The 27,721-nt window shown below is 39.6% G+C and overlaps 1 protein-coding gene and 1 long non-coding RNA gene across 3 annotated transcripts in view; both read left to right on the forward strand.

The window, feature by feature from the left end:
* The window catches only part of SMCHD1 (structural maintenance of chromosomes flexible hinge domain containing 1), a 92,616-nt gene extending 84,706 nt beyond the window's left edge, over window positions 1-7,910 (forward strand). Inside the window, exons 45-49 of one of the 2 annotated variants that reach the window (XM_072852681.1) lie at window positions 533-603; window positions 2,297-2,468; window positions 4,489-4,647; window positions 5,355-5,472; window positions 7,543-7,910. In XM_072852681.1, the coding sequence (XP_072708782.1) occupies window positions 533-603; window positions 2,297-2,468; window positions 4,489-4,647; window positions 5,355-5,472; window positions 7,543-7,648 (626 nt within the window). In that variant the 3' untranslated portion in view covers window positions 7,649-7,910. The remainder of the gene's footprint in view (window positions 1-532; window positions 604-2,296; window positions 2,469-4,488; window positions 4,648-5,354; window positions 5,473-7,542) is intronic. The other variant, XM_072852682.1, reaches the window with a different exon arrangement.
* A 5,808-nt stretch (window positions 7,911-13,718) lies between these two features.
* LOC140647737 (uncharacterized) lies at window positions 13,719-27,721 on the forward strand. The gene is made up of 3 exons (XR_012040947.1): window positions 13,719-23,218; window positions 26,057-26,168; window positions 27,294-27,721. It is a non-coding gene; the product is annotated as an uncharacterized lncRNA (long non-coding RNA).

Raw genomic sequence — 27,721 nt, forward strand, 5'->3', positions numbered from 1 at the left:
CCACATTGCTTGACATATCTCATGCAAGGCTACATCAGGTTAGACTTTGTATAGAACGGTCTTTTATTAGCAGAAGAAAAGTCTTAAAGTCAGTTGGATCATCAGCTTCTGAATGTTTTTTTTCTTTGATAACCCATTGAATATTAAGAAACTGAGAACACAATTCAAGGAAGACTTAAAAAAATGATAATTTTTATATCATTTCCTGAAACTTGGGATTTTATTATGTGTCTCTTCATAAATGTAAATGTAACATATCAAGAGAGTACTTTGGTGGAAAATACAGTCAATTATGCCATAAGGCAATTAAACATACTAAATTTTTTTCTTTATCAATTCTTTGATGGAAACAGAAGATTGCATATTTATCTCAATCTCAGAATAAAATTTCATTGAAAAAAGATCATGCACATGCTATTTCCCTTGCACTTATCTGAAAAGCTGTAATAATGATGCCTCAGAATTGATTTTTCAAAACACAAGTTATTTTGTTGCAGAGAAATTTCATGGTTCAAAAAATTACATTTTTCAGTGTTTGGGATGCTCTTGGGTGACACTATCATTATAGATAACTTGGATGCTGCCAACCATTACAGAAAAGAGGTATGTTTCAATTATTCTTGATGTTTTTAAAGCAAATATATTGCATAGCTACATATTTAATACATTACAAACTTAGAAAAATTGCTAAGTTTAATGCTGCATTAGCTATAAGTGTGCTTACTGTCTGTAAGTCTCGATGCATTAAACAGTGAATGAAATCTTTATTATTGGCTCTGACAAAATTACCTTCCATTCAACAAATTCCATTGTGTGAACGTTGCCATGAAGCATGGGACTATGTTTTTAAAGATAAACATTTTCAGTTTTGCTGTTAGTGTTAAATGCAGATTCTTCAGTACTTTCCTAGTCCCTGTACGTATAATCGAACACAGGAGTCTGAGGCACATGATGAAATTTCGGATCCACTAAAATGACAAAAATTTGATGTGAAACTTACTAGACCTTTTTCTGACCTATTTTATTTAGGTTTAATGGGACACATTTTAGCAGGCAAGAGTCTCTGAGGAAGTCCTGACACTGGGCACTTTCTGTGTCAGCTTATGGGTTTGCTGGAATTGAAATAATGATTCAGCATAAAAATGTAGAACTGTACTGATTAAACATTAAGCTCTTGGGGCTGAATATTCTTGGGTTTTTTTCCTCTCCAGAAGTATAAGAAATTGTACTGCAGGGTTGTTCTTAAGAGAACAAGTTAACAAAGAATCTCTGGTGGCATCTAAAATTGGTTGCCTGTTTTGTTCTTTCACCGTCAGTGCAGCATGGATTTCCTGCTCTGTGCTCTGGGCCTGACCAGCTCTTTTACTCTGTGATTCCATTCCCTTTTTATTTGTTACCACTAGCTGGTAACCTGAGAACAAGGACTGTCTGGAACGTTTCCAAAGAGTCTCTCAGAAATATGGATATAGTCATAGTAAAAAACAGATGATTGACATTAATATTTTAATTTTCATCATGTGTTACAACCATCTCAGTATCCATAAAGTGAACAAATAACTACCATTCTTCAACTGTGAAGACTGTGTGTGCTTCTTTCATCAAAAAGTATATATTTTTTTACTGCAAAATGAAACAGAACAGACAGGACAGTCAGATCTCAGTTGTTAATCAGTGTCAGGAGACTGACCATCTGTGTCTGTTCAGGAAAAGGAGTTTGTATTTGTGGTCATTTCTCAAAATGAGGTCTGGGTCATTTCACTTGGTTAGTCTGTCACCCCATTTGTTTCAGTCACCCACTCCAGGTAAATTTCATCAACTATATGGAAGCTTTATTGAATATGTTATAAGAAATAAATCCCTTGGAATTTAGATGCTTTAAATCTTGTGCATTAAAAAAAAAATAATAAAAAAGCCATCTTCATCAAATAATTGAATATGTGCTCACATTTTTTATCAACACTGTTTATTGCGATTACTTCATAGGATATGTTGATAATTAGCTTCTTCCCAGTATAGATCTAAATTCTGCCTCCAGAGTTCTGTTAAAATCTGAGGACACAAAAAAAACCCCGAAAAATCTAGTCTTCATAATTATCAACAGTACTGTTTAATTTTAATATATGCATTCTATTACTTGAAAGCAAAAGTCATGAAATGTAACTTCATAAAATACATTCTTATCAGAGAACAAGCTGCATTGTAGTTGAAAGATACAAAGCGTCACAGCAGCATTGCTGAAAACTTAGATTTTTTCCATGGAGTTACTAATCTAGTATCACTTTTTATGCCTGTGTAGGTTGTAAAAATTACACATTGCCCTACTTTGCTGACTAGGGAAGGAGACAGGATTCGCAGCAATGGAAAATTTGGAGGCCTTCAGAATAAAGCCCCTCCAATGGACAAACTCAGAGGAATGGTATTTGGAGCACCCATGCCAAAACTTTACTCTACTTTCTCTGGACAGATAGGTGGGTTAATGAAGTCATGAAGACACAGAACTTCCAAAAATTATATTGCTTGTCTATGTTTGTTACTCTCTTACGTAATATAAAAAGGAAAACTTCAATTTAGCATGGAGTTATTTTAAGAAATATGACGTGTACAATGTCGTATTTATGAATTTCCCTTTTCTTAAAAGCTTATAGCTATTAAATGTCCTGAAAGAAAAAACAATAATCATGAGAGATTCCCCCTTTTTCTTAGCCTTATTAGAGAAAGAGTATAAGCAGTGGTAATCATTCAAAGAGAGAAGCTTGAGCTGATTGAATTCCAGCATCCTTGGAAAACAGAAGTTTCAGGTCTTTCTCCTCCAGAAACACCATACATCAATTTAGAATTTCTTACTGTGCAAGTAAGCTCTATGAAGCAGTGGCAGAAAAATTCCTGTTCTCATGAGAGTCATGCCAAACATCATCTACATTATTTCCCTAACAAGAAGATACCTTATATTTCCTGTGGGATCACTTACATTTCATTATGTGCTTGGATTCTTCCTTTCAGAATAAAGTTTATAAATGAAGTTAAAAAATGGCAGCTTCTGACATGTAACAGCTGACCTGACTGATTTGTAAAACACTGAAAAGTCTTATTCACAAATAAGGTTGTTCTTAAATACTTAATTTTCAAAAGAAGGGACATGAAGTTTTTCCATGACAGTATTCCTAGAAATGTGCAATCAAGAGGGGTGGGGGGAGAACAAGACAGAGAAAACACATGTACCTATTGGGGTAGCCTTATATGTGAGCAAACTACTTAACATTGACCAGTTGAGGGAGAAAAAAGACTAAAAAGATCTTTCCTAGGTATTTTAGTAAAAATATATCATATGTAGGAAAAACATAGTAAGCATTTCAGCTACAGACTGAAATATGCGGGTTTTAGCACACTTTATATTTGGCTATCAACACATTTTCAGCTGTTAAACTCAGTTATTACCTGATGTGAATCAAATTGGAATTGTCTATAATTGCGTACAGGAACAATCATGGTAGAAGAAAAGGGCATGTTTTAATTTCACTTGGATAGTTACTAGACATTTAAAGGAAAATAATAGTGAAATTCCATATAAAGGACAGCACCTCATGACACAAGACTTGTTTTGAACTGAACTTCAGCCTTAAAGTTAGTTGTGACTTACTCTTCTATGTTTGTAGCATAAAAGGAAAGTAGTTACTTAAACTGTGATTACACTGACAAGGTACTTGTAAAATAAACCGTACTAAGAATTACAGTGCCTTTTGTCAGTCTGCAGTAACTATCTATGTGAATGCTTTCACCCTGTGGCAAATGTAAGGTAATATAGTGTTCAGTTAAGCTTTGTGCAAGCTATCTCATATTCATCACAAAGTAAAATGAATGAGCCTGGGCTAACATGCTTGAACCCTTTCTTTATTACTTGACATATTTATTCAATGCCTGGACAAAGAAAAATTCTTCATCTCATATGTTAAAAGAGGAACAAAGTTTGTCAGCAAAATATGCCCTTGTTTACCTGAGTCTACTGCTGTTTCCTTGTTTAAATTTCCATAGGTGGGACAAAGTGAAACTCAGTAAATGTTCTCTTGTTCCACAAGGTGGACTAGAATTCAAGTCAGTAACACAAGCTTCAGCTTTGTAGCACTAAAAGCAAAACATACTACAAGCACAATTAATGGCATCAGAGGTAGAGAATTCAGTTTGGAGCACACAAGCGACAAGATGTGTAAAGAAATACCTGTTTGCCACGTCATTTTCAAAGTTCGCTGGTACTTTACTGTGATCTAAGATACAGGCTCAAAAAGAACAGAGAAATCGGTCTGACTTTACAGTCATTTTAAGAACAGCCACTGGTCCACTATAAGTTTGGGTGGGTTTTTTTAAGTAGTGCTTTTTGAAAGATATGTTTTCTTGTGAATCTTATACATTGTCTGGATTGTATCTGGTAGCCTTCTAACTCAAAATGACCACTTATTTACTGTTTTGTGTTTTATTATTTTATTCTTCAATTAGATCTTCTTCAGCAATACCGTGCAGCAGTGGTGAAACTTGATAATGTGAATAAGGACCTTGATTTACATTTGCAGTCACTTAACACTCCAGAAATGCAAAAGAAAAAACAGGAACTTGCCGAACAAGAGAAAAGTCTCAAGCTAATAGAACAAAAATTGGGTAGGTTATTGTATTATATTTTTGGTGTCCTAAAAGAGGAGAACTGTTTAAGTGAATCCAGATGTATTCTACACTTACAAACTAACAAGTTCAAACTATGAAGGAATTACGAGCTTAGAGATGTCTCATTTTAGGGAAAGAATAGAAAAACTGTATGTAGTATGATGCTGTGGATATTGCCTAGAGCACCACTGCCCTGTAATGTGTTCAGACAATAAAAATGTGGTCAGTTAGCATCTTGTGAACATGAAACTATGATCTCACTAATTTGAGATTATATAACTGTTAGTCTGGCTGGCCCAGTGGTAGAGAACATGGACATTCTTTTTGAAATGACTGCGTAGTAAAGAGCTGAATTGCTTTTGCTAAGGAAACACAATCAAAACATTGTACTACAAAAAGAAACACCCCTAATTCTGCAAGGATAGTATTTCTCAGTTAGAAATGTTTTTTATGTCAACATCAAGTAATTTATGGTATTTCAAAATATATTTAAAAAACCAACATATACTCCGTGACAACTATAAATAAAGCAAATGTTTTTACCTGTCATCTTTGAACTCCGTTTCAGACATAAGGTAACTATAAAATTTATGGCATGTCTAAAGCCTTACTTCAGAGGTTTAATGCTACTGTTACAGGACCCATATCTAACCAATAGGATTAATATTTTTTAAAATTTGTTCTTACTTGCAACTTTTTCATAGGTATGACTCCATCAGATAAAGTCACTGAATCATTACTTCAGCCTATAATTTTAGATATGTCTGACACCCCCATCCCTCCCAAAAGAATGCGAAGGGAAACGGTAAAAAAATTGTATAGGTAAGTCTATTCTGAATCTAATCATCACTTTCCCATATCCTGAATCCAAAGCAAAAACTCATTCTTTTTTTTTGCATGGGAGATTTTTTCTTTAATTTGTATTTATATACAATAACCGACAATGAGTAGAGTTTGCATAAGGCTGATTTTCAAGGTAATTTTTATTTCCTTTAAAGTTTCTGCTGCTATTTAAGCTTGATATATATAAAGATTTGCTTGCTAATTCTAATTCTGTTTCTCTTTATGAACTGACTGATTGGCATCTTTGTGCATTCATATTCCCCGTACTTTCTGGTATATTCAACTCTGCTACACCCCATAAATATTTGAGATGGCTTGGTCTGTAAACTCTTAAGGTTCAATGTCAAATACTGGGCAGATGAACAGAGAAGGAATCATTCTTACAGGACAGAAAAAGAATCATTCTTACATAACTTTTTCTAAGTAACTGTCTGAGGCGAGCTGGTGGTAAAGTATTTAACACAGTTACCTCTTTACCTGTGATGGCTGGGCCCAAAGAGTGGTGGTGAATGGAGTTAAATCCAGTTGGCAGCCAGTCACAAGTGGTGTCCCCCAGGGCTCTGTGTTGGGGCCAGTTCTGTTTAATATCTTTATCAATGATCTGGACAAGGATCGAGTGCACCCTCAGTAAGGGTGCACCTGACACCAAGTTGTGGAGGAGTGTTGATCTGCTTGAGGGTAGGAAGGCTCTACAAGGGGATCTGGACAGGCTGGATCAATGGGCTGAGGCCAATTGTATGAGGTTCAACAAGGCTAATGTTGCATCCTTCACTTGGGTCACAACCACCCCATGCAATGCTACAGGCTTGGGGAAGAGTGCCTGGAAAGCTGCCTGGAGGAAAAGGACCTGGGGGTGTTGGTCGACAGCCAGATGAATATGAGCCAGCAGTGTGCCCAGGTGGCCAAGAAGGCCAATAGCATCCTGGCTTGTATCAGGAATAGTGTGGCCAGCAGGACTAGGGAAGTGATTGTCCCCCTGTACTCGGCACTGGTGAGGCCGCACCTCGAATACTGTGTTCAGTCTTGGGCCCCTCACTACAAGTGCTGGAGTGTGTCCAGAGAAGAGCAACGAAGCTGGTGAAGGGTCTAGAGCACACGCCTTATGAGGAGCAGCTGAGGGAACTGGGGTTGTTTAGCCTGGAGAAAAGGAGGCTGAGGGGAGACCTTATTGCTCTCTACAACTACTTGAAAGGAGGTTGTAGCGAGGTGGGTGTTGCTCTCTTCTCCCAAGTAACAAGTGATAGGACGAGAGGAAATGGCCTCAGGTTGCGCCAGGGGAGGTTTAGACTGGATATTAGGAAATTTTACTTCATTGAAAGGGTGGTCAAGCATTGGAACAGGCTGCCCAGGGAAGTGGTTGAGTTACCATCCTTGGAAGTATTTAAAAGACATTTGGATGAGGTGCTTAGGGACATGGTGTAGTGGTGGACTTGGTAGTGTTAGGTTTATGGTTGGCCTTGATCTTAAAGGTCTTTTCCAACCTGTACGATTCTCTGAGTCTGTGATTCTGTATCTACTTCTACATTGCCTCTAGGGCTAATGAACATTTGTACACACACAAAAAAATTAGGGAAATCTGTAAGTCTGTATCTTTAAAACAACATGGAACTGACTTTCCATTTGTCGTGTCTCTCCTCATGACTGCATCATTGTCTTTGCTGAACTATGGTCGTATTTTTGAGATTATTTAAATCTTACTCTGTTGTGTTCTGTAAATCTCAGAATGTGTTTTCACTATATTAATAGGTCTCTATTATTTATATTTTAATTTTTTTATCCACAGGTAGAGAACTTAAGTGGTTATGTATTTAAACTATCTAATATTAGCCTGATGCTATTCCTAATTGTAACAAAATAGTGACAAGAAGAAGAAGCTCTGCACAAATATGGGGTTTATAATATTTATGCCAGTGGGAGCTCTGTGCTTTTGCATCAATTATATCAAGTATATATATATATAAATAAAAAAAACATATATAAAATATATATATATATATATATATAAAAAAGGGCTTGGTTTATAAGCTACTGTGCTATGTTTTTGTTTAGCTCAGAAGAATGGATCTCCTCTCCCGCAAAGAAGCAGCAGCAACAGCAACCACTGCAAATGTCCCCTTCAGAACTTAATGGAAATCCACGAAAGAGAAAGGCATAGACTGATGAGGCTTGCTGAAAATAGCTATGTATTGAAAATGTGAATACATTCAGTTAAAGGAAATATTCATGTTGTATTACCCATTATGAAGATTTTTATACTGATAGAAGATATAAATGTATTTCAGTTAGTAGTAACAAAAATTTAAGTATTTAACATTGATAGCCTAATTTTTATATAGTTAATTTTCATTTCTAAAAGCTTTCAGAGTTTTTATGTTCATGTGTGGAAAAAAAGTTTAAAATATATCCTTTTTTATTTATGAAAAAAATCAATCTTTTCAATAAAACTGCTTCAGTACAAAGCACTGTCAATATAATCAATTGTAATAATTAAGTCAACAGACTGTGCGATGAAATGAGATTTTCATTTAAAAAGCATCCCTGGCTGTCTTGGAGAAGAGAACTTTCTGGACTGCTCTTTTTTGATGGATGAGGTGTCAAGGTAATATCAATTTAAAAGGGAGGGTTTGAGCAGTGATATACTGAGATCTAACCACAGCCATTTGTAGAGTCTTCAGACAGTTAACAACAAGCCAGTATCTAAGGCTATGTCCAAGGTGTTGACATGGGAATTCATATCTCTTTCAGACAGTGCCAATGGAAAAAGCAAAGCCGTAACTTGTGAGTATGAAAAATGTAACACGTTTACTAGGAGGCTCTTGCATGGATTGGGAGAGTGGTGAGGAGGGATACTTCATGGGTGCAATTGAGATATAATATACTACCAGTGCCAACCACTTTTCAACATCTGTATTACCACAGCCCTCATAAAAGAACATCGCTGCTTAAGCAGATCAAAAATTCATCCTTAAATTGGTCCTTGATACCAAAAATGTAACTATGACAGAAGGATTTGAGTGGGAAATGGTAATGTCACAAAGAAAAAAGAAAAATCCTTACAGCTGAACTGTGTGTATGGATTTTAAGATTTGGAAATGGAGACTTAAGCTGGAGGTTAAATAATCGTGTTAGAAAACTGTAGATACCTGGACAGAATTTTACTTTATAAGGCTGTCTCCAGCTTTTTTTTTAAAAAAAAAAAAAAAAAAAAAAAAAAAGAAAAGATTCTGTTGGCTTTCATAAATAACTAAAGAAAATTAAAGTTAAGAAGCAGAGTCTTAAAGCACTAGAGAAAGTAGTCAACAGGTAAATGAGACCAAAGGGGGGGGGGGGGGCAGGCAGGAGAGTCAAAGGCCACCTCCAGTGATCTGCATCACAAGGATTTTAGTAATGTATGGGGCAGGAAAGGACCAGGCATGATTAAAGATACAGTTTCAGCCAGGGGCAAGAGCAGAAAGCTAAACTTGAGACAGCATGAAACTATTATTTGAAGCTATGTAAATAACATAGCAGGAGAAGGTGTTCAAGGATGTGGACGTGTTGGTTCACATCAGCCTCAAAGAATTTCTGCTTTGGAGTGAAAGTTATCAAATCTACTGATTTATACTCACTCAGCAACAAGCATTTTATATACAGCTTTTCTGAAAAGGGACTTTAAACTTAAAAAGACATGATGACATTCTGCTGGAAGTTTCAGAATTCTGGTCACTGGTGCACATCTCTCTGACATTTCTAATAAAATGAAATTTCTCCAAATCAAGGATGCAATGCATTCTGTGGTGGAAGGTTCCCCAAAACCTCATGTCTTTATGGTAGTCTAAATTATTTTAGACATCAATTTTTCCTATTCTTAAAGAAAATAAATATACTCAAGTAAATGTAACATCAGCCAAAGACTATGCTAGCCCTGCCTCAGCCCTTTTTCCTGCTTTTCTAAATTTAGACATCAAGACTTGAACCAGGCAGCCATAATGGAGGGTTTGCCACGTAAGAAATTGTCCCACCACACTAAGTTACTCGGTAGTACTTCTTTTAAATGCATTTAATTCTGACATCTGCCTAGCCTCAACCTCCAACCTCTGGATGACCTTGAATCCTATTTGATGAAATACCTATTCTACCAGAAATCTTTCCTTTTTGAGTGGTCAGTATAGGCACTGCCAGCATCCTGTGATGTATCTCCCTGCTGGTGGAAGCAAACAAGAAATTAAGGATGGTTTCTAGAGTTGTGCAATAGCTATCGGAGATTTCAGGAAATTTCACCAGGGAATTTTCAGGATTTTTCAGCAGAGTGATTGCAGGTTATTACAGTGCAAGTTACTGCTTTGCATAGCTGTTTAGCGCAGCTGATTTCATCCTGACGAAACACTCACACTCAGAAGGTAAGTGTCAATTTTTTCTCTTTACCCGTTCTTTACTCTGTAACAGAGCAAACTAAGGACTAAAAAGGAAGGTGTGTATGTTGTGCTCACTGGTTTCATGAGGGGCTGGTGAAGAGCAGTGCAGGAAACACGAGAGGAAGCGGTTCTTGCTGGGACCTGGGCCAGCTCACGGGAACAAGGAGCTGGTTTCTGATGGGGGCCGGAAGCAGCTCTGGGTGGGGAATGGCTGCTGCCTGCCGTTCCACCGCAGGGAGACGGAGCAGCCGCTCAGCAGGGCTGGGCAGTGAGGGGACGGAGGAGCGGGCTGCAGCCACATCGGGTCAGGCCCAGACTGTACTGCAGCTGATGGCACCAGCCACAGAGTGGGGCTGGCTGGAAGTCCCCTTGGTTCCCTCTTGCCTGCTGGCACCTCTCCCAGCCCAGGGAGACAGGACCTCATCTTCTCCCTTTTTTTCCAACAGAGACTCCCAGAGACACTTGCATGGTGCTGCTGTCCCAGCGTGAGGTGGTGTCTGCAGCAGGCACTCGTGTGCCAGGGGCCTATCACTGTACCCTGTCAGGAAGCTGACTAGGAGGCCCATTGCTGTGCCAGGTGACCCCACTCCACACAGTGGGCCCCGTACCCTCCACAGCAGTTTTCCTGCTCAGAAGGTAGACAAGATTTCCCCCATCAAAAGACCTGAGACCTCGGCCATTCCCCAGCTTGCGGCTTTCATTGCTCCCTGCCCCATCAGACCCCAATATCATCGTGTTGTATGCTGGGCTCCTCAGTGAAGATGGAAATTAGAGCACCTGTCACTTCAACAAGGAGAGACGGGGCTGCACCTCCATGGTGTAAGCTGCTGAGTTCTCCTGTAGGACAGGGAACCTCTGGCTAGAAGTGTATCAAAAGGAAACCTAATGCATGTCCTGTGCCTGGGCTCGTGTCAGCAGCTGTACTTTTCTTCTTCCCAGTCTCCCTCCCTTCAACAGAGGAGAAAACGTCAATGGCAAGGCTTTTTTTTCTTTCACCCACCCCTAAAGGACCACCGCTTGGCTCAGTGCTTAAGCTCTGCTTCCCCTAGGCTGGTGTGTACTTCCATGCTTTCTGCTCTTCCTCTAGCAAGCAGGGATGCAGAGACTGCCTGTGTCAGGTGAGTGGGGATACTCCATGTAACCCAGTGATGTTGGTCAGTGACAAGTCCTTCCTTTCCAAACCACGCTATTGTGGAGTTACAGCCCCACCATCAGTACCATGGCCCTGGCTCCACAACTCTACCATCCCAGTATCACCATCTTCTCCAGTATTTCTCTAGCCACATGTATCTCATCTGTGACTTCCTTGTGCCTCCTCAAGGGCCTCTCTGAGTCCCATTGTCAGCCAGAGCTCCAGTTCCGGGAAAGAGCAGTGAGAGGGAGGAAAGGATGATGTCCAGAGGAGCAAAAAGAAGGCAGAGCAGTCAGCGAGGCAGGGAACTGCCGCAGGATGATGCTATGCTGTCGCTATGTCAGTAGCCTGGATGAAAAATGCACCCATTCCAAATGTGCATTGAGATACCTTGTGAGACTTGAGCAGTCTAATTACTGGATGTTTTGCTCTGAAGCCTCCAAAATAGGTGCGTATTTGATGAAGCTAGGTTTATATTGCTATTCTGAACTCCATTTCAACTAAGCTGGTCAAGAGATTTGCAGTAACCATTGATGAATGATCCGTACTGTCAATTGCTCACAATAGGAAGAGAGGTAGGTTGCTTGCTGTAATGTGTTTTTTTCAGGGATGCAGTGTCTACAGGTGCATTTTGCAGTTATTCCTCCATCCCTTTTGCTGTGTGGTTCTAGATAACTGGGATCCAGTAGTTCGGTTGGGGGGGAGGGGGAAGTGAAACAAACTCAGTTGTCCTTCTTGGTGAATGAAGCACAACTCAGGTTGTGAGCACTCAAAGCAGGTCTAGCTCACTGAGGTGTGTATGTTTGGTGATACAGGAACAGCAATCCTCCATGAGATTTGAAAAGTCACGGCCATCAGGTGAAGTCCCTGGTGACTGGAAAAAGGGGAACATTGCACCCATTTTTAAAAAGGATAGGAAGGAGGAACTCTGAGAACTACCAACCTGTCAGCCTCACCTCTGTGCCTGGGAAGATCATGGAACAGATAGATCCTCCTAGAAGCTATGCTAGAGCATATGGAGGACAGGGAGGTGATTTGAGACAGCCAGCATGGCTTCACCAAGGGCAAGTCTTGCATGACCAACCTAATGGCCTTCTATGACAGAGTGACTCCATCGGTGGACAAGGGAAGAGCTACGGATGTCATCTATCTGGACTTCTGTAAGGCCTTTGACACGGTCCCCCACAACATCCTTCTCTCTAAATTGGAGAGATATGGATTTGATGGGTGGACTGTTCAGTGGATGAGGAATTAGCTGGATGGTTGCATCCAGAGGGTAGTGGTCAATGGCTCAATGTCCAGATGGAGATCAGTGACGAGTGGTGTCCCTCAGGGGTCTGTATTGGGACCAGTACGGTTTAGTATCTTCATCAATGACATAGACAGCGGATCGAGTGCACTCTCAGCAAGTTTGCGGATGACACCAAGCTGAGTGGTGTGGTTGACACGCCTGAGGGACAGGATGTCATGCAGAGGGACCTGGACAAGCTCAAGAAGTGGGCCTGTGTGAACCTCATGAAGTTCAATGACGCCAAGTGCAAGGTCCTACACCTGGGTCAGGGCAACCCCTGGTGTCAATACAGGCTGAGGATGAAGGGATTGAGAGCAGCCCTGCGGAGAAGTCGTATGGGGTACTGGTGGATGAAAAGCTGGACGTGAGCCGACAATGTGCGCTCGCAGCCCAGAAGGCCAACCATATCCTGGGCTGCATCAAAAGAAGCACGGCCAGCAGGTTGAGGGAGGTGATTCTTCCCCTCTACTTTGCTCTGGTGAGACCTCCCCTGGAGTACTGTGTCCAGCTCTGGAGCCCTCAGCACAGGAGAAACATGGACCTGTTGGAGCGGGTCCAGAGGAGGGCCACAAAAATAATCAAAGGGCTGAAACACCTCTCCTATGAGGAAAGGCTGAGGTAGTTGAGGTTGCTCACCCTGGAGGAAGAGAAGGCTCTGGGGAGACCTTATAGCGGCCTTTCAGTACTTAAAGGGGGCTTATAAGAAAGATAGGGACAGACTTTCTAGTAGGGCCTGTTGCAACAAGACAAGGGGTAATGTTTTTAAACTGAAAGAGGGTAGATTTAGACTAGATAGATATAAGGAAGAAATTTTTTACGATGAGGGTGGTGAAACACTGGCACAGGTTGCCCAGAGAGGTGGTAGATGTCCCATCCCTGGAAACATTCAAGGTCAGGTTGGACAGGGCTTTGAGCAACCTGATCTAGTTGAAGATGTCCCTGCTCATTGCAGGGGGCATGGACTAGATGGCCTTTAAAGGTCCCTTCCAACCCAAACGATTCTATGATTCAATGAAAGAACTGCCTTTTACTTGATGCTGCTCAAGTCTTTGAAGATTAATTAAAAATTAATATTAATTGTTCAGCCGAATATTATACCCTTCCAGGAGTCGGTCTGCTTCATACTTTCCATTCTTTCTTTTTGTTGTTAATCCTAACAGTCATTTTCTACTGATACCTTCATCTTCCTTTATCACAGTTTGTATTTTCTGACTCTTCAAGTGTATGTCTCTTTTACTTTCTTTTTTTTTCCCATGTGATAGCAGCAAAGGAGTCAGCATTGTTTTTAAAGGTCTTTTTTTCATCTCTTTTCCCAGCCAGTGGAACAGGGGTTCTTAATCAAAGACTTTTGTGATTATAGAATGTGGCTGGGGTTGTGGTGGTGTCATTTTACAGATATTTAATACAGCATTAGTAAGGAACTGTCACTAAAATGTTGTCTGCCTTCATGCATCAACATTTTCTCCCAATAAATTCTGCTCCCAAGTTTTTTTCATATTTAGGAAACAAAGCTGGTTAAGATTGCATTTCATTAGCGCACAGCAAGTATAATCATTTCCACTGAGGCAACCATCACAGAACAGATCTGCAGTCAATTCCTTTTCACCTGCCAGGATGCAGTCCAGCATAGGAGAAGCCCAAATTAGTTTTAGTATTTTCTTTTTAAAAAGTCTGTTTGCTTATCCTCTAGGAATTAAAACACATTTTACTGATGGTAGCAGTAACAGTATCTTTCAGTATAAAGTAGCTATTAGCCTCCCTTTCTGCCTGTTGCTGGAAAGGGTGTATCCAGTGATTTTGACATTCCTGCCACACCAGATCATCTCCCCAGGCTTCAGCAACAGGGATCATTTCTGTTTCATAAAAAGTATAGACATGGGTATGTGCATACATGCACAAAGATATATATGTTTATGCATACATATAATTTCTCTGCTATTCTGTATTTCCATAAACAGGCTCTTCCACACCCACTGTGAGTATGGAAAAGCATAAAATTGCAACAGAGCTACTGTGTTGACTAGATGTACTCTAGCTGCACAGATACTCTATCTCTGCCTGTGTTGCATGTCTTCTCTGCAACGAAATGGTTCCAAGGAACGGAGCAGTCTCGGCTTTAGCAAACAAAACTTACATAAAAAATGCGTGCACGTAAACTAATTGAATGCAATTTTATTTTAAACCAACCTATATATAAAACTAAGGAAGATTTTCAGATGTTAGAGGCAAATAACAAGCACCTTCAATTTGCAAATATATTAATTCCACAATTTTTACTGTATGTTTAATGTATGTTAATGGTTCTTACAACTCTCACTAGTTTTTATACGACTGAGTATTTATGAGGGCTCTAAAGCTATCCCCACTCATTACTTTGTGGGTAATTATTTTATAGTATGCTAGCAACTAGCTGTTCATGACTACAATATTTAGGCCCTCTTCGTATGCACACAATCAAGCACACATGTAGTTTGCAACAGAAATGGGCCACAAAGAATAGACCTTTCTTCAATTTTCCAAAATTGAAAATATTTTACAACACCAGAACTATTTGTGTCACAGTCTTACATAAGAACAAATTATGTAAGATATTTTTTTTGCATCTAATAACATAGTCCAAGAATTTTTGCCTAAACTATATAATATTCACTCTTTTTAGCAAAGGAATGTTACATTCTAATTGCTTGAAAGACACGTTTAGTGGTCTCTCATTTCCTATCATCCACTCCCTCTTATCCCTCATCCTATAACTTTGGCAAATCAACTAAACCATATCATGCAAGAAATACACAAATTGTTGCATTCAAGCCTAATTTCTAGAACAGGAAAATTACTTTATTTCTCCCAATGTACTTATAAGTTTGGAAGAATGGTGAACCAATTAACTAACTGCGGGAACCTCTCATTCATCATTTTTTACCAAAACTTGGTAGGTTAAAAAGTTACTGAACAAAAAACTGGGCTATTGAATTAAAAGGTGCTGCTACTTTGTTTAATGGAAATTATCCCAAAAAATGAAAGTTAACTTTCTCCAGTAAACAGCTAGTGACAACAAATATTTCATATTACATACAGCTCCTGCTTTTAGCATGTTCTTACAACTACATCCAAAATATAGTAGAGAAATGAAATGGCAGTATCATAAAATTAGTACTTAATTAAAGACTGCCTCATAATAAACAGGCAAGATGGACTGGCATGCTCCCACTGCGTCTTCCTTTCAAGAACCTGTCTTTTTAACTCTAAGGATCTTTTAGCACGTACATGCGCGTGTGTGCAGGTATATCGACCTAAATTAACAACTGCTGTGTTGGGAGATAGAGATTGCAGGCCCAGCTCTGCTGAAGCTGGAAGAGCTGGTTGTGCAAGAAGAAGATTCATGACAGCCTGAGGAATGCAGTGAAAAGAATTCTTCTGAAACAATGGAGGAGACCATTCTACAAGTTGCTCAAGAGCTCTTTTCTTCAGCAGAGTCCTGGGGCAATTCGAGGACAGAGAATGTCCTGTGAAAAGTGAGAAGGGATGATTAGAAGTCCTCTTAATATTAGGGACTTCTGGCAGAAGCAGTCATGAGAGTAGTTTTAGTAATGCATACCAGAGCTAACTCAGTGATGGGAAATCAAAGCAGAGCTGCTGAAGTGGAAGCACACTGAAGACTTGTACACATGTGAGAAGCCTCACATGCTGAAATTGAGCCTGCTTCTGTTGCAAATGGTAATTTTGGCAGACAGCTGCCTTCAGTATAGCAACTTTACCTTCCATCATCCACGCCTGAATTGACCTGAAGGTATACAAGAAGGCTGATTGAGTCAAACTGCTGCAACAGTGTGGTAAAAATGGGGATGGGTTGGATCAGCTACGAAGTTATGGTGTGTTGCTGTTGCAGTGTGTTGTTAGACAGACATGTGCAAGCTTGCAACTAATCATGTCCGTCACTGGCATTTTAACCACCGTTTTGAAGTTTGTTAATTACATTCTGAGTGGAGAGCCTTCAGATGCCAAAGGCAGCTTATTGTCATGCACAGCTTGAAAGGAAAAAAGTCCCTCTGAAAGTGGGTGGTCAGGCCAAGACTGACTTATCCAGCTGGACTCTGGATGGAGATTTTATCTACCTGCAGAATTGAGCCCATCTGGGAGTCAGTGTCAGAGCATCCAACCTGTACAAGATTTTACCATTCTTGTCCTCCTCCTTACTCTGCAGACACTGTTGAGACCAGCAGGAGTGCTGGCGGAGGGCTGTACTTGTCTCACACTGCACAAAGCCAAAAGGGTCTTCACTTTTTCCTCTTAACTGTTATTGAGAGTAAGCTTGTGATGCTGGTAGAGTCTCTCTCCTCTACCAAACTTTGCCACCCTCATGTGCCAAGATATTTCAAATATAAACTAAGAGCCTTCAGAGAAGTCTGAATGGAGGAGTGTGTGGCAGGGAAGGGGGAAGTGTGGAAGCGATGGAGAAGGTGTAAGGAATCAGACATCACTGGCTTTGAAATTTGGGTCTGAAGTTTCACATCTCCCAAAAGGAGACCTGACAATTTGTTAGGCCTCTGTTGTTTGATGCTTCCAAGACTGAAGCAGCTTGGGGTTAGAGATGAACCAGCCATGGAGGCTACTGGCAGATGACTTAAGAGCCCCCAAGAGACTCGGCTCTGTGGTAGGAGTTCCCTACAATTAGATGCTGATGGCACAGAGAAGATGAGCAGAAAACCAGAAACTGCTGGAGTTCTTGAAAATAAAATCCCGGGTAAGTACGCAAGAAGTAACGTGAAAGCTGAACTGAGAGATGGATGCACCTATCAACACGAGAGCGAGCTACTGTGGTAGATTCATAGATGGATCTCACCAGCGAGACTCCTAAAGCCCATTTCTGTTTCCACACTGACAGGTAGGCGTGGATTCAGGATTCTAGTGATTATACATTGCAAAACCTCTGTGCAGTGGATTTACAACTTATTCCAAATACCCTGTCCCAAAAGACTTTTTATGGGCCACTTTTCCTCACAATTGTGATCACGTAACTTCCCTGGGTTGCTGAAAGGTCATGCAGACAGAATCAATTTTAAATGAGGTTTGGTGGTACAATAAGCCATTTTTCTTACAGGAAAGAAAACACTGATTTTTTTTTTTAGATTTCATGTCTTCCCTGTGGAGTTTTTTGTGGCTCCCAGAGCCATCTAATCCCCAGTTACTCAACCACCCACTGAATCACAGCGTGGGAACATGTGTTCTAGGCTATGCAAGTCCGAGTCATTTTTTATGTTAATATTTCAGAAGCATAAGCAGTATTTTCTAGAAAATTAAGTTAAGTGGACTTGGAGAAAGAGAAATAACCATGGATATATGCAGATATATTTCATGTGCTTTACATACAAAATGTCAGGTATTCTGGAGAAGAGTTGCTCCTTGTATACTGATACACTGATTCTTAAATCCCGTAAATACATTTAAAATGTTCATGTTGATTTTTTTTTTCTGATGTGCTCTACTTTCTCTTATCTTAGAATGGTAATATATATGACTTCTGGTGTAAAGAAAGATTGGAAACATTATTTTAACCAAATGTGATGAAGTGCAAATAACAAGTGAACTTTTGAACTCTTTTGCATTCTCTGAGGGTCTGGAGGGGTCTCTGCCAGGCTTGGAGAAAGAGCAGAACGTGGATGCTTTTGTTAGAATTTTGGCAAATAGAATTAGCTGGAATTAACATGGTTTATTCAGATTTGTTTGTATTCCAGCTTTTACATTCGGGATGCTACTAAGGAAATTCAAACCTCATTCATGCTTCATGATGTTGAATCAAATGGTATATTTTCACACCATTTTTTTCTGTTTGCTTTTTCAGATGGATCTTCTCAATAGCAGAACCATGTTTTCAAGTGATCTGCCAGAATTGTTTCATATTTTAGATCCTCTTGCACTCAGCAGATAAGAAAACTAGCATAGCCATAAAACAAAGGATATTTGCAACACACTTGGTTTACGGTCCAGCTTATCACTTCAAACTGGATTTCTCTTGAATAAGCGTTACCCAGTTTCTCTTCTGAAAGTTTCTGTATGTAAGAGAGTAACAGTGACCCTGTGTCAAATGCATGATAACATTATCAAAATAGAGGAATTTGGGGTCAAAGAGTTTGCTGGTTAGCTCTGTTGCCAAGACTGACTGTTCCAGATCCTTATAAAGACATGCTGACACATCTATGTGGTGTGTCAAGGACCTGATGATATGGAACATTTTCCACAGCACTACTTGAAATATGAGCCTTTCCTTTGTTGAAAAACTCTCCTGCATGTGCAGAGATCGCATGTGAAAAATAATAGTGAAAAATATGCCATCTTCCTGGGGGGTAAGAACTGGAAAGAAATCTGGGCTCTTTTTCCGGAGTTGGCAAAGCAGAAAGCAGTTCAGTGTTCTGCATTAAAATGCAATTCTGCAAAACATTTACAATACTATTAGAACTCTGGAAATCAGCAAGTTTATTAATTATTACCTCGTTCTTTTGTTCTTAGCTTTCAGAATGTTTCTGAATTTCAAAATCACAGCTATTGCTTTTAAGTTTGCTCTGTCTTTGGAACCTATTTGCCATATTTTGCATGCACGCTGACTGTATATCTCCCTTCACTCCTTCCAGCAGTGCTCCCGATTCCTGGGAAAGACGGAAATTTGTGAGAACATTCCTCAGGTTTTAGGCAATGCCCATTATTGCTCTTGGAACACTTTGACAAAGCAACTACACAAAGAGAGAGATATAGAAGTAGTCAAATCCCGTTAAAATTCACTTAGGTGAAAAATAAATAATGCCATCTCAGAATCCATAACATCTAGAGCTTTTGTCTGCATAATTTTCTCTGTCAGCTTACCTTTTAAAAAAGAACTGTTTTCTAATCCTCTGCATATATATATTTAGTAAAGATTGAGAAATATTTGTGAGTGGTAAATGTAAATTTCCTCTCAAAAGAAAAAAGGAAAACCAGAATCTTTAGGCTGAAGAAAGAACTATAAGATTATCTCTACCACAGGGTCCAAAAGGCTTTGAAGATGAAGTGCTGGACGTCACTTCACACGATTAATTTTTTTCTTTCCTAAACTTCAGGTTAAGTCTGCTGGTAGAAATTCCTCCAGGATGGAAACTAAAGATGATTAAATAGGATTCATTCCTGTAGGCAGTGATGCAGTAGACTTCTGTGGGAGCTGCTGGCTATTCTGTACTACTGAAAATCAAGCCATTGGATTTCCACCCTCAGAACACAATACAGTGGCTCTCAGTACCCATTTGTGTACATGATGGTGATGTAGACTTGATCTGTTCATCTTTGACTGTTATAGCTGCAAAATCTGGCTGGTTTGGATGATCTAACTGTCATTTAGTAATCTGCACTCAAAGTTAGGGTTTTAAAACCAAATGCTTTCTCCCTTTTTCTTTGTTTAAAACATCAGAAAAAGAACCAAGGTTCTAATAATTACTAGAGAGCAGCTGCGGATGGGTCTTGTCTTTTTCAACAGTCTAGTCCTCTACTACACTGGATAAATGTCTTGACCAGAGGTAGAAGCCATCATTCATTTACAGGTGTACAATTCTGAATGTTCCAAAAGTCTGTATTTTCAGCAGCAGCAGGTCCATGCAGCCACATCAGATGCTAACACCTTAAAGCACAGACACGGGGCCAGGATTCAGGCTTCCCATCCGAAATGGCTCCCAGGGTCTACCAGCCAAGATGTACTCTGTACAAATTGATTCCCTGTATGGTACAATCAAATGCACTGTCTGGTAGGAAAAAGCAAATAAAAATGTTTTTTGTTGGTATTTTGCCTAGTTTCACAATTGCCCACTTTTCTCAATACCCTGCAGACCAGTCTGCTAGTAGTCTAAGAACCACAAATGGATATATGGTGCATTATCAACAATCTCAGCTACAGCACCAACTGCACATGCACTGAGCAACTTTGTACTTACTGCTTTTGCTCATTTTCAGAGGCTGCGTATGCTTCGCACAGAGCGTGGAACTTGCAGAGGCCCCTCACCTTCAAAAGGCCCAAGCCAACCTTGTCCTTAACAGCAGTGAGGTTTTGTTGTCAGTGTAATATCTTTTATAACCATTTTTTGCCAATTGCAAAACAGGACCAGACCCTAGAGACAGTCTGTAGAAAAGGATTGTTTTGTTTCCACCCCTAGATGTGTGTCCAACCTATGTTGCAATGGTTGGCTATGGACTTCTGTCTTTTTTTTCCCCTTTTTTTTTTTTTGTTAACTGCCTAAAAACAAAAGAGTATTTCCATGCAAAGGATCTAGGCTTCACTTTTAAGCTGAGCTCCTCACACTTAGAATCACTAAAGCCTGGAAGCGATTATGAAGCCTGAACACTTTGTCATCTCGGAAGAGTTTTGCAAGTCACCAAGAAATGAGTCAGGCATTAAGTGCTGTCTGTAGATTTAGGGAGCAGCTGAAACCCAAATAACTAGTTACCACAGACTGAATTGAGGGAAAAGAAGGGAAAGTTTCTTTTACTCTACGTTACAGTAAGTACCTATTCTATAAGTTTCACACTAATAACGCAACCCAGATAAATGACCTGTACCAGAGAAAGCTTACCCACAAGGAAAATGGAATAAAGTAATTGTAAAGGAAGGCTGAACCGTAGGATAGAATAGTGAAGAACTCTGATTCCATAATTGGATAGAGAAGTTAATTAGAGTCTTTTTTGCCTTTTAATATGCCACATAGCAAATAGTGCTCTAAGATAATCTGCATTGCCAACTGCAGAACAGCAACTCCAGAGGACTGCTGAAAGTCAGAAGCAGTTGGATAAAGACTGTAAGTTACTGCAAAGCTCTAGCAATAAAAAAAAAATCAGGAGACTGGCTTAAAAGTCAAGAGATTTTAAAAGTTTGCAATTCTTTGTATTTGCCTTTTTGTTTCTGAGTCTGTAGGATGGTTTTGAGTCAGGTTTTCAAATTACTCTCTGCAAAGGGATGCCAGAACTAACTTTTTCTTGCAATACAATCTGAAGTGCTCAAATCGCACTGGAATTCCAGGAACTGGAGCTTGAATGAAAAAGCAAAATGTATGAGATGCTGCAATACTAAAAAAAATGTAAAGACAAATGAAGTACAACAGTTGCAGAGATTATTTTTTGTGCCTCTTTTTTTTAAAGAGAAGACTGATGTAACAAAGGAATAAAGGTCTTGGGAGCACTCCCACTTTTTCAGGGCAAAAAGGACAACTCATACATGAGGCATTGAAGTTTTGGCTGTCTCAGGATACAGTCAGTGAAGTGGCTCTTGTGAGTTATCTAAAACTAATCTAAACCTCTTAAATTATAGATAGTTGATGTTTCTAGACATTTGGCTTACTTTATATGCTCTAGATACAGATGTCGTCTTCTGTGAAAGAGAACTCTCCCCATAATTTATGCTAATCTTCTGCAGTATACTATCTGCAGTGAAATTACAGTGTAATAATTTGCAGTGACTTCCTTGATCTCCAATTAGGAAACGTCCTAATGTGCTTCAGACAGTTTATTTTCCCCTAGTGCAGTTTAAAAATATGTCTACAGCTACAGCTTCTGTGATGTTATTTCTTTAGGAAACAAGTAGGAATGAGCTGGTGTGACTTATTAATTGAATGTTTCCCTTCAAGTGACCTATTGTTGGTCACACTGGAAAACTTCAAACTGAATGTGTAGACTGACATGAAGTAAGGCAGCATCTCACAGCAGAGATTGTCCTGTTTCTCCACAATTAAATTTGAAAGGAGAGAAACAATAGCCAATATATTTCTAAACAGCAATGACAAATGTAAGCTTTTAATTTCTTTCAGAAAGAGCTACACAACATGAAAGAAAAGACCAAAACTCCCTACCCCTTCTCCTCTGCTTCCTTCCCACTGCCTCCCCCTCCATCCCTACCTCGGCTGGCCTACAACACTTAGTGTGGGTGCTGTTATTACTGGAATACGGGGAATTTCATCTGGCACAGAGTTTAACCACTTCCCAAACTGAAATAGTCTATACCGGTTTATGCACGATAACCACATCTGTATCTACAGATCTTTTTCTGGTTTTAACACTGTTAGTATAACTGAAGTGGCAAAACTCTCTGTAGAGACCAGGCCTTGGCACAAAGCTTGTGATTGTATAACACTGAAGACAACAGAGCTCTGACTTTGTTCAGATCCTCTAGCATCACTGACAGGTACCTAAAAAACAACTGGATTCCTTTAATCATTTCTCATCCTAGAGTAGAAATGACTGCACCGTGGAGTTCTGTAAATGGCTAAAGGGAATAAAAGCCTAACGCCAACAGGCACAAAGAGTATTAGCAATCCCTGACAGAGTTCATCCTAAAGTTTGGGTTCCATTTTAACTGTCATAAAAAAGTATTTTAGATAACACTCTACAAGCCTGAAATTCTGTGCTCCTAAAAGTAAAAGCAAATGCTGTAAATAATGCCAGATGCCCTGAACCGAGGCCATGACTGAGTTCATTCTTGAACACATGCTGCTATACATAAATTCTTCATATCTTATGTTCTCTTAAGTAAATTCTGAAACCATGAGTTCATTTTACCACTACTGCATACAGTCTTGTTGTTCAGTGAAAGTATTACAGTCATTTGATCCACCGGTTTTCAGTCCACCACACAGGAAACACACCAGCAACGTTCATCATTTTTAACTTCTTCTCCACCAACCATCATTCCTGGAGATGTTGCTCTTCCAAAACGATATAAAAGACACACCCTCCTTTGGCAACGGATATTTCCTTTTAACAATAAAGGACAAATTAAAGAGGATGCAAGTCCATGGCTGATCAAGAACACTCATCTGTACAGCCTGCAGCAGGAAGGATGCTGAAGTGTAGGACGTGTCTGAAAGAATCAGAGGAAATAGTGTCACCATGAGGTTTTGATCTCAGGTGGGAAAAAGGAAATTCAAGACTGAGCTGGGCTCATCCCATAAATAACTTACAGATATTACTGAAATCTCTGAGATCTTCTAAAAGCTAAATATTTATCAATATTAATAAATACTTAGCTAAAGGATGTTATGATGCAGAATGGAAACTTCAGTGGTTATATATGAGATGGTTTAAATATATATTTAGATATCCCTCACTTTCTACTAATTAATTAACTACAAGGCCTACTGCTTGTTAGGAGGCATGTATTCAAATCTGTCTACCCACCTCTCCCAGTACTGGGAAGAAACAACCAACAAGGCCATCGTATGTGGAAAACATTTCCATACTTCCCCGTTCTCCATGGACTTTGCTAACCAAGTCATGGCATTGCTCTAACCCAGCATGTCTGAACAAAAGAATATTTGGTTTTGTTTAATTAAACTATTGATTCTTGCCTGAGATTTCAAGAGAAGGCGACAGAGTGAGGCCGCAATGCGTACAGATGGTATCCAGTGATGTTATCCAGCAGAGGTTTGACTGAAACAAATCTCGGGTGCTTAACCTCTAGTTTTCACAGAGATGCAGGCTTTTAACTGCCATCAAAATAGGTGGGAGTGAAGTACTTACCTACTTTAAGGACGTTGCCTTTGGCTTATTTAGATTGCTTAACCGATCAAACCAGAGCACTGCTATCACATTTGTTTAATTGCAGCCCTGGGAAATTCAATATAAATGGTTTGTGCAGTCTGATTAACACACAATTAGACACACAATTAGGACACAATGCGAACATTTCTTGAGAATAATTTCTAGAACAATCTCTAGAATAAACACAGGTAATTTTTTGTAGACTCTGTGAACCAAATAGGATATAAACTTTCCTTTTTTCCAGTTGAATATGCTTCTTGGTATATTTGTCTTTGCAACCACACATCCCTTCAGAAGGTATTTTTTAGGGTCCAATAGTGGAACATTTACAGATGCCCTCTCCCCAACACCCAGGGGGCCTGGGGAAGAACACTTTCCCCCCAGCCCCAACTAATAGAAATTCACGTTAGAGTACATGAAGTACAAGAAAGTACAATACAATAAGGCAATCATTTGAATAATGACATTTCACAGGATTTGAGCACATGATCAGAGCAAGATGCTGCCCATCCTTACACCACAGAGCTCACCACCTCCTCTTTCCACACCTTCTTACCTCCAAGGCCTTTTTGTGTCTTATCCCCAGTTACACTCTTGTGCAGCCTCTTACATTTTACTTCATCTTCTTCCTTCTTTTGTTTAACTTCTCATTTTTTAAAATTGCCACCTCCTTTGAAACTCTTGAATGATAAACAGAGAATCAAAAGCAACTACAAAAAATGATCAGATAGTTTCCTTTGCATTTCACATTATGACAAAACAAGATATGATTTGTCACAATAAATACTGGAGCTTACAGGTGTGCTGAGAAACAGGCAGCATATCATTTGCTGCCTGAGTCTGATTTGACTGTGAACTCTTTTGGGTAGAAGCTACGTGTTCATTTTTATGAACTGGATTGTATTAGCCTTACTATTATATAGGAAGTCCGGCTCCTTTAGTAGGTCTGTGCACATAAAAGTATTACAGCCTCATCCTGTATTTGCAGGAGGTTGCCAGTGTCATTCTGCCCGAAAGCACCTCTGGGTACTGCGTAGGGGAGGAAATTGCCTTGGGGAAGGGTGACAAGAGTGATCTGCTAAAAGGGACTCTCCTCCCCACCTCCTCCCCATAGTTTTGCATTTCTGGTGAGCAATCTCACTGGCTGCAGGCCTGGAGCTATCATTTCGCTTTGTTCATCAGAAGCTGTAGTCATACCTTTTGAATTGTAGTTTTTTGAGGTTAAGGACAGCCACATACCATCATTATGCTGTGAAATTATGAGATAAGATTGGAGAAGGCAGATGAAAAAAGAGATTTTGGGTTTGTTCTTGTCTTTTATTTGGGTTTTTGCACCTTCGAGCTACTGTAACCTTAATGAGAATTTACAGGACGAATAATGAGCAGCACCTTCTACCAGGGAGAAACCAGGGAGAAACTAGAGAAGCTGAAGAAATTTGCTCAGTGTCCAAATGGCTGAATCAGAAAAATGAACTAGCCTATATAAATCCTCTTTTAAAAACACGATGTGACTGCAGAGAGGCATGAAATATTTGCGGCCATGGTCTTTACCTAATGAGGTCTTATTTAAAATATTCCTGGCATTTTTGTGTTTGGTTAGCTCACTTTGAAACACAAAATTTCTTTAAGAACCCTAAATCTTCTTTACAGTGTGCAAGTTGAGCAGAAGTTAAATTTAACCTTGCTTTTGAATGCAAAATAGATAAGAATCAGAAGAAATGTACAGAAGGTTTCCTTAAAACCAGTGGTCATTTTTTTTGATTGGGAAATAATTAGGCCAGGAGTTATTTTTTCCAAGGAAGCAAGAACGATGTTGTGAATTACAGTATTAGGTCTTATCTGCACCAAGAATTTCCGCCTCTTGTTTTCAGGAAGAGCTTCTTATTTTAATATTAAGTGGACTTACTGCATTTTTAATCAATTCCTTGAAATAAACCAACACCTACTATACCTAAACTGAGATTAGGTATGCAATTATGTCTACACAGAAATTTGCACCTATTGTGGTTAAATTCACATAACTTTCTTGCTTAGTTAAAACACCAGGAACTTCAGCAAGAGACTGGATAAACTGATGAACAAGGAATTAAAGCTTCAGGATCATGTAATTTTCTAGCAGGAACAATGTAATTGTTTAAAAATCTGTTGACAACTTTGTCCCAAACACTGTAAAGTCATGTGCCACTCCCTTTCTCTCCTTTCCAGCTCATCTCTAAAAAATCGTGAAAGCTGAAATCTGACACATTCAATCAGAGAGAGGCACACTAAGAAGGGCAGTGCATGCCATTGAAACTCTGGAAGCTGCCCTGTATTGGAGGTAAGGACTGTACAACAATTAATGCCCTCAGTTTTATTCTTTATTCTGAAATATTGCACTACCATCACAGGTGAGATATCAAAACCAGAGTAACTAGTATGTCTGTGACCAAATATGACAATTCTTGATTTCATAACAAGCAAGATTGGAAGAAACTCTTTACAGCAAGAGTAAACAATGCATGCAGTTTCAGAGTCAGTCTTTAAGTATGTTTCAGCAATTTGCCTGCAGGTTTTTTGAAGGGTCTGTGCACAGGTAGCTTTGTATGAACCAACTTTGTCCTATGGTATGTGCAGGTTAGAGCAGTAGTAGCTGTGGAAAGAACAAAAGAGCATTATGCATCTTCTCCACTTAAGTCACTTGGCAATTCCACCAAATCAAAGATAAGCAGACACAAAAGAAACCTCTTCCCCATACCTCCTCTAGCCTCCCACCCCAGCCCATCTACTAGGAAATGCTGATCTCCTCTGATCTTCTTTCCAGTGCTCTTTAACTTCTTCCACCTTTGCGCATGTGTCAGCCAGGCTCGGGCTCTTCATCGAAAGGTCTTGCGGAGCATTAAAATGTTTTCTTCTTATTGTCATCCTATACTCTGATGTCTTCTCTCTCCATGGGCTCCAGACTTGCTGTGCTCGGAAATCCATGGTAACAGTGAATGAGATGTCATTCAGTCCTCTCACATCGTATAGTAAATAATATTAGAGAACGCTTATCTTTCCTATGGAAGCAGTGTAGACCTTAATCACTATTTCTTTAGTTGTCATGACTATTCAGTACAAAGTAGATAGGACATTCCAGAAGCGTGGAATACTTGTGGTTTACAATGCTCCAACACTCAGGCAGATCATTCTTCCTGGTGGAGAATAATGTATATTGATCTCTGCTGACCTGCCTTGAAGCCTTGAGCAGATTGTAACAGTGTGCTCAGATAGCTGTTCCCAGGGACTAGCCTTTGTTTATTTTGTTCTCTAGCCAAAGCCATAGCTATGACAATAAAGAGCATCACTTTTAATACAAACACTTAATGCATGCCACAGCTGGGCAATGTTTGGGCTGTTTGTAATATACTGATTTGTTTTTCTGTTTAAATAAGTAAACTTAGCACAAATGTTTTCCCTCAAAAAGGAAATAACACCAAGGAAGAAATGCTGGAGTTGCCAGGTTGCCCACCCATGCACTGAAATATCCCTGAGCCTGTTCCACGGAGCCCATACGACACCACACCGTCAGTGCCTAGATAGGCAAATATCGCACTTCTGCTGGGTGAAGACGTGGCCTGAGCACTGGTGAGGACCACATTCGCTATTTCTCTGCATAGTCCAAAGCTGCTAGAGTGGATCTCTGCTACAGATATTTTTTGAGGAATTAACAAAATCTTCGTAGTTGTGTAACTGCTATGGCCCTCCAAGGTGGCTCTCCAGTAAAAAGGAAACCAAAATCTTCTGCTCTCTCTCCTCGCCTTTGTTTATTTATTCACTCCTGACTAGGGCTTGGATTTTTTCTTTAAGTTAACATGTTTATAAATAGTAATATTATTAACATCTGTTATTTAC

The sequence above is a fragment of the Ciconia boyciana genome, chromosome 2 (assembly GCF_034638445.1).
Source record: "Ciconia boyciana chromosome 2, ASM3463844v1, whole genome shotgun sequence".
Lineage (NCBI taxonomy): Eukaryota > Metazoa > Chordata > Aves > Ciconiiformes > Ciconiidae > Ciconia > Ciconia boyciana.